The sequence below is a fragment of the Rhinopithecus bieti genome, unplaced genomic scaffold, assembly GCF_001698545.2.
Source record: "Rhinopithecus bieti isolate Rb0 unplaced genomic scaffold, ASM169854v2 scaffold_33474, whole genome shotgun sequence".
NCBI lineage: Eukaryota > Metazoa > Chordata > Mammalia > Primates > Cercopithecidae > Rhinopithecus > Rhinopithecus bieti.
In genome coordinates, this window is record NW_016814460.1 from 798,453 (window position 1) to 805,884 (window position 7,432).

The following is a 7,432-nucleotide window of genomic DNA, read 5'->3' on the forward strand; positions in this document are numbered from 1 at the left end:
CTTGCTAGGGCCTGGTTCTCAGACCAGAATTATTTGGGAGCCTTTGGCTTGAATGTATTATTCAGGTAATCCAGGCAAGATTTTTTGTTTCTTTTTTAGCCCCAAGGAAACAATTTTATTTAATTAATTTATTTCTTTACAGCCAGACAGGCTTGTTCAGGCTATCCCCATACACTGCCAGGACCTAGGAGGTTATAGAAAGAGAGGTTGGTCCTTGACTCTCCCTAAGTCTCTTAACACCTGGCAGGTCCATAATAGAAGAGAATAAAAAGGTAAAAATCTTTTATTATCTCCAGGCATCAACCTTTGAGGCCTATCCATAACAAGGGTAATTCCCAGGCCTCTGGCCTCCACCTTACCCCTTTTTCCAAGCCTAAACAAACAGAGAAGGCATCCTGATAGGTCACTTTGCTGCTTCAGAATCACCAGCTCGAAACCTTTCTTCTTTTAAGAACTCAAATGTTGAGGGGATGTCTTCCTTAATCCCTCATCCCAAAAGAGCCCTAAAGATGAAAGAAAACTCTTCTTCCCACTCCCTAAACTTGCCCTCTTGTCTACAAATTAGGCAGGCCTACTCAGCACAGAGGAGGGAGAAGGGAAGAGAGAGAATATACAGAAAGAAGAAACTGTACCTAACTATAGAAAAGTGAGACACCCCCCACCCTTAGCTCCACTGAAGTGCCCCCAGAGGAGTCTGGCCTCTCTGCAGACTCAGGGGGAAGCAAGGGGACTGGAGAAATTAGCCTTAATCTTCCACATCCCCTCTTCTGAAGATCCCATACCCCAACCCTTTTGCTGTTTCTTCTAAGGACATTGGAAGACTAATGGAGAGCTAAGATTTGTGTTTGTTTAAAGTAAACTTAGGCAACTATAGAGAAGATGGGATGTTACCAGGCCAGAGAAAGGAGGGGGATAAAAAGAAACCATCAGACATTGACGTAAAACTAATTCACATCCACTGGTTTATTATTGATCACGGGGCATTTCACATCAACACTAAAATTCTTTATTGCAAGTTTTACAATAATCAAGTAAATTCAGTCCAAAAACACAATAACCACGATGGGGGTGGGGAGAGATTCTACCTATAGACTGCCTCTCTGAACTGAAAGTTCGTTTTGATTTTCTTTTGGCTCCTCAAACTGAACAGCTCTGAGAGGCTCTCCAGATGCATTTAGCTTTGTCTGCTGTCTTTGCCCCCTCTCCTCCCGCACCCCCCCCCAACAATAATACAAAAGAACTTCATAGCTTTGTTCTCCTTAAAATGACTTCCCCCTCACTAACCTCCCCTGGTGCATTTTCAATGCAAAAGGCCTAAGGAAAGAGGGGGGGAAGAAGGAGGAGCGAGAAGGCATGAAATTTGGCTTCCTGGAGAATCTTTTTCCTTTTTTCTTTTCCTCAATATTCCCCCTGAATTCACCCAAAACCGAGACTATCACACCTTGCAATATTATAATATTTTGCCGAGTTTTTTTACTTAAGAAAATAATACGGGCCAAATGCCTTAAAAAAAAGAAAAAAACACCCAGCAGAGTACCAATGCTTAAGATCAACATCACAGTGCTGTAAAAGCGTCCTTTAACACGTGGAAGGCAGGAGCGGAGGGCAGGGGCTCTGTTTATCTGGTTTTGTCTGTCTTGGAAACTGACACAGGGACAAGGTGAGAGGGGAAGAGAGAAAAGAAGCCGATATAATTATATATCATATTAAATTCTATAAATAAGAGTCAATTTGTGTGTGAGGGGAGGGTGGGGGCATGGGGTGGGGGCAGGGGTGTGAGTTATGTTTTATAACCTGGTAATGTCCTCTGCCCGTTGCTGCTCCGGCGGCGTGGCGCTCTGGGAGTGGTCTTCAGAAGTACCCGGGGTAGCTGCCGAAAGGGTGCTGGGCGCAGCGCCGGCCGGGGGTGCTGACCTGACTTTGGTGTTGGGGAGTCGGTGGTCCTTCTTCCATTTCATGCGACGGTTTTGGAACCAGATTTTGATCTGCCTCTCAGAGAGGCACAGCGAGTGGGCGATCTCGATCCTTCTCCTTCGGGTCAGGTAGCGGTTGTAATGAAACTCTTTCTCTAATTCCAGGACTTGCTGCCGGGTGTAGGCTGTTCTCGAGCGCTTGGGTTCCCCTCCGTTATAATTGGGGTTCACTGGGGGATGGGGAGGGGAAAAGCAAATAGTGGGGTTCAGAGGCAGCAGGCACCCCGCCCCCCACCCCCCATCCTCAGCTCTGAGGAACAGGAGGAGGGAGTGGTGGAAATAAAGTCATCAAGCTTAAATGGGTTATAAAGAAGTTGAAGGAAGCTGAAGACTTTGTAGTGTAATAAGAGGGGAATCCTCATTGTAACGACACTGAATTATTTATGCGCCCTTAGAAAGCGAGCATAGTTTTCACACATACATAACAGATCGTAGCACATGGCTCGGACTGCCCAGAGTAGCTAAGCCATAAAATTTATGGGGGATGTAATTACCCATTCTCGCTCGTAAATCCAGTTCAATTGTGCTAACCCAGAGTCGCTCCTGGAGAGAGAGGGGAAGGAGAGAAAGGAGGACGGGGCCAGAGGGGCCGAGGAGGGTGGGGAGAGCTAGGGAAGAAGGGGGGGGGGGAGCAAAAAGCAAAGTTGCCTACCCGTGCTAACGTGAATTTTTTTCATCCATGGGTAGACTATGGGTTGCTTGCTGGCGGCGCTGGAGGGATGGTCTGGGGCTGGCTGGCTGCAGGCTGGCGGGGCTGGGGACGGGGAGGCGGAGGCGCCTGAGAGAGGCGCCGGCTCGCAGAGCGACTGTGATTTCTCGGGGTGGTGGTGGCCCGCCTGGGCCGGCCCGTGGCCTCGCGAATTGCCCGGCCCCTGGAGACTGGTGCAGCTATACTGGCGCTCAGGGTAGCTAGGGCGCGGAGGCGGTGGTGGGTACAGCTCCTGGTGGTGATGCTGGAATCCCGATTCCCTGGTCCGGCCGTAATATTCCGGACTGTGTTCAGGGATGTAGCTATTTTGCGAATATTCTTCGCATGGAGGAAATTTCGGATCGATGTAGTTAGAGTCCATCAAATACGAGCTCATGATCATTAATTTCTGGAGTGGAAAATAATTTTTCTCGCTTTGTCGTTTTTCTGCTCCATAAAGCCCTCCTACTAGCTAGCGACCCTGTAAAGTTACTTTCACCATGTGACTCCGCCGGCCAATCACACGGAGCAACCCAGTCCCCGGATAAGGAACCGAATCGCTTTATTCAAAATGTATCCAATTTTTTTGTGTGTGTAGTGGTGGTGGTGCTGGGGGGTGGGTGGTGGTGATGTGGGGTTAGCTGGCAGGGGTTGGGGTGCCGCCAGTGCACATCCCACCAGACTGACAACCCTCCCCTGCAAAAGGAGATGGGAAGCTCCCGGCTCCCCTCCAAAGCCCGGGCATTGGGGGGCTGTCGGGAGGCAGTGATTCAGCCCCCGCCCAGGGTCTCCCCTCAGGCCTCTGCTGTGCCCCGTGGGCCTCGGCTCTTGAGCTTTTCCAGAGGTCTCCATTCATGGCGATTGTGTCTCAGTCTGTGTAGGTCACCGGGCAGCGCCCCTCTTTCGCAGGAAGAGGAAGTTGAATGAGGACTGGAGTGGAGGTTGGATGGGGAGGGGCCCAGGCTGAGCCGAGGAGGCTGGAGAGCCTGGAGTACCCCCCATCCAAGGATACCAGAGTCCAGCCCTCTTCCCCATACACACTCACCCAACCCTCTGGCCATGGGGCTGGCGAGGCAGGGTCCCAGCTGGACCAGGCAGGTAGAGGCAGCGGGATGCAAATGATTCTGACGTCATTTCTGGAGGTCTGGGGGTTGAGCCCCCGCTGAAGAGAGACAGGAAGTGGTTGGCAAAAGCAGAGTTCAGAAGTCTCGCCTTCCCCTGCTACCCACTGACCCTCCCTGCCCCAGCCCCAGAGCAGAGAATCTCTTCTACTGCTGGCTCCTGTTTCCACTCCCCATTCAGCCTGGCCTGCTATTTTCTGACAATTATCTCCAAGGAGATGGGGCACGGAGGAGAGCTTTCTGCCAGGAGTCAGTGCCCTCTGATGGTGCCCAGCCAAGACCCTGAGAGTTCTTTCTCTGTCCCCACAGAGGGCAGACCTAGCTAATAGGGAGGCCTGTGTGGGTAGAGCCTGCTTGCTTCTGGCTAGGAGCTGTATCCGTGTAACACGTGTGTTTACATGTAAACACGAATTCTTAAGGGCCAGCTCCAGGCTGCTTTCCAAAAACGGAAGGCTAAGCTCACCAAGTTGGGGAGGCAGGGCCAGCCTTGGGGGTCTCCAGCCCATTCACACCCCCTCCCCTCTCTCTGCCACCCACTCACAGTAGTACTCTGATGGAGGAGGGTGGCAGGGCCATAGAGGAGGGAGGGGGCCAGGAAAAGCTGCTTTCCTAACCACCCCACCCCCCAGCTAGGGGTGGCCCTGTCAGGCCACTGATTCCAATTAACTGATCGCCCATAACTCAGAGTTGGGGGGGTAGCAGAGGGGAGAGCCCAGGGAGGGAGCCGGGTCCCCTTGTTGTACTTGATAACAATTATAGTTTAAAATCATAGCTTGCCGAGGCTTGGCTATATTTTACTTGATAACAATAAAAGTGACACATAAAGTTAACTGTTTATGTTTTATTTATTAGACTAAATCTGCCAGCGGTGGTAGGAGCGCTTGCCTCGTCGCTACAGCTTTTATAGGGCTGTAAAACGTCATAAATCAGTCTCGCGGAATCGCCCGCACTCTTTGTGTCGGCGGCGGCGCGGGGCTGGCGGCCGCTGGCTGCCTGCTCCCTCCTTTCCACGAAAAGTCGTAATGTGATTTTTTCCCCTCTGATTTTATTATTATGATCGCCGCCGTGATTAGTCAATCTACCTTTAATTCGCCGCCCTACGCTGCCTCCTCCCAGCCCAGCCTGGTTGACACTTGAATAAGTACCTTTTAAAACGGCATAACAACTATTTGAGGGTTTAATTAGAACATCTGCAATTAAGGGAATAAGGAGGGGAAAGGGAAAAAAAATAAAGCCCTTGTGAGAGGGAGACTGAAGGCAAGAGATTCCCATCCTTTTTTCATCACCTTTGGGATGTTGGAGAGGGTTCGCACTTCCAAATTAGGGCTTCCCTAGAGGGCTGGAATGAGACGGAAGCTGGACCACAGGCAGTGCCCAAAGGGTGGCGATTCCCGCCTGGGCCCTCCCTGCCTTCCCTCTTCTAATGTTTAGGTCCCCAACCCCACCCCAGGCTCAGCAGGGCCAGCGCTTAGCTTCCAAAGAGCTGGCTCTTGGGGGTCCCTGAATACTCTCTCTCCAAGAGGACAGTGCCCATCCCCACTGTCACCTGGCCAGGTGAAGGAACAGGAGTCCCCCAGAGGCTGACCACCTCTTATGGAGATTCCCAAATTCTCAGAGTTGGCTGAGAACCCTTGCCCACTCTTGTCTGGAACCCTCTGCATGTGAGGACAGGCTGATTAGGTTGGAGAGGAACTTGAGACTGTGAGTGAGGGGGCAGAGGAAGACTACTGCTTGGTTAACAGTGGTTTGGGTTGTGTGAGGGTTGTCTTATTTTAATCATCGATGGTGGGGGTGGGTTCATTAAAAATTGCTGGAAGAGGGCAAAGGGAAACCAGTGCTGAATCCTAGTACCTAAGTCTGAACTATAGTCCCAGATGACTCCATGGGGAAGTCCAAAGCTCAGCAAACTTTGGTACCGTGGGGAGAGGGTTGATGAAGAGGGAGGAAACCGGGCCCCACTCCCTGTCCCCCTTCTAGGCCTGTACCTGGATACAGCTGCCTCACCTGGAAAGGTGAGCTGTGAGCCTGACTCTCCTCCTCTCAGCCCTCACACTCAACTTCTACCATCCCTGCCCTGGCCCTAACCTTCTTTTCTTCAATCTTCACCCTCCTGGACTTGTTAAGGAGTCCTCCTCAATATGTTGCCTGTCACATCCCATCCCGGCCAGGTTTCTGAACTTCTGCAGGTGGGTCAAGGAGACTGACTTTGGGCCAGTGTAAGTAGTAGACACAGAGGGTTCAGATGCCCCCAACTGAATGTCAAGTCTGTCTTTGGTTATTATGGTTAACATATATGCATGCACGCTATTAATATTTATTAATATATTAAATGCCTCTTTATGCAGCTATAAATATGTAGAGTTCTCATTCCAGGTTTGTGCAGCTAATTCAACATGCACATCCAGAAAGTGAAATCTCCAAGGTTCCCCCAAATGTGCCCACACTCATCTATATCATTTACAAAACAACAACAGCAACTCCCTTTGGGCTCCTATAGCTTAATGGCAAGGAAGTCGCCTATCACATGGGTAAAATACCACACACACACACACAAACATTTTCACCTGGATATTATTACAAGCACAGAAATAAAATCCGTTCGAAGGGCTTTTGCACTTAGCAATGGCTTAATTGGGAGGGGGTGGGGGTACTAAAGCAGCTCTCATCTGTGATGAATCCTTGTATCTGGTCCTGTCTTCTTTTGTGTTTCACCCTCCTGCCTCCTGCCTTGCTGGCCCAGGGACCGCACCTCTGCCCTGTCCTCCACCTTACTTTGCCCCAGTTTTATTTATTTTTATTTTTTCTGACTACCTTTTGCCAGCATACAAATGCTCTCTGCAATTGCCCCTCCACCCCATCTCCTTTCTAAATCTCGATTTGGTTTCTCTTTCGGAAACACATTTCAGTACAAAGTGCTTCCCTTCTGACATCGCTGAAGAAAAATATGTGTCCATTGTGTGTGAGGCCTTATTGTGCCTGGATTACCATACTGACCGTTGGATAACCCATATTCCTCCCCTCCCCAGTAACAAGCTGCCGGCTGAGAGAGCTCAGCGGCTCCACAGATTCTCTGCTGCATTAAAATCTCACCCATCTCTGATTTTTCCAAGGGAGAAAAATAAATGGGTGAACCAATTCAGGATTTGGAGGGCAAAGGGAAGGAAAATGAGGGTCATTCCTTTCCCTACTCTTTAAAATGCAGGGTTTATGTGTGTGAATGTTGTTGTTGTTGTTGCTGTTTTAGGGATTAAAAATTGTAACATGTCTGTTTACTTTCACTCATATAAATTGACTTTTAGATGTTATGCAATCAGGGAATTCATTTCACTTTGATTTTTTTTCCTTTGGGCAACTTGAAAACCCCAAACTAAATCAAGGCTCCTATCCCATTTTTTTTCGTGTGTGTGTGTGTGTGTGTGTGTGTGTGTGTGTGTGTGTGTCCCTTTCTAATGCCCCAGCGAGGGCTAATGTATGCAAAAGAATATGCAAATGCTTAATTGATTTTTTCTTAAATCTCTTGTCAGTAAAAGTAATGAATTGGTCTAAAATGATTTTAATAACCTGGATGTGTCACCAGAAAATACTCAACTTTTTTCTTCTCCTGGAATAGCTTATAGTCTAGCAAAAAAAAAAAAAAAAAAAAAAAAAAA

At 49.2% G+C, this 7,432-nt stretch overlaps 1 protein-coding gene across 8 annotated transcripts in view; it reads right to left on the minus strand.

The window, feature by feature from the left end:
- Positions 1-939: 939 nt before the first annotated feature.
- Positions 940-7,432, minus strand: part of HOXC4 (homeobox C4) — a 65,443-nt gene continuing 58,950 nt past the window's right edge. For 3 of the 8 annotated variants that reach the window (XM_017851017.1, XM_017851016.1, XM_017851015.1), the window contains exons 2-4: positions 3,707-3,823; positions 2,626-3,070; positions 940-2,143 (exon numbers count right to left, since the gene is read on the minus strand). In XM_017851017.1, the coding sequence (XP_017706506.1) occupies positions 1,788-2,143; positions 2,626-3,064 (795 nt within the window). In that variant the 5' untranslated portion in view covers positions 3,065-3,070; positions 3,707-3,823 and the 3' untranslated portion in view covers positions 940-1,787. The other 5 variants (XM_017851014.1, XM_017851018.1, XM_017851013.1 and 2 more) reach the window with 5 other exon arrangements.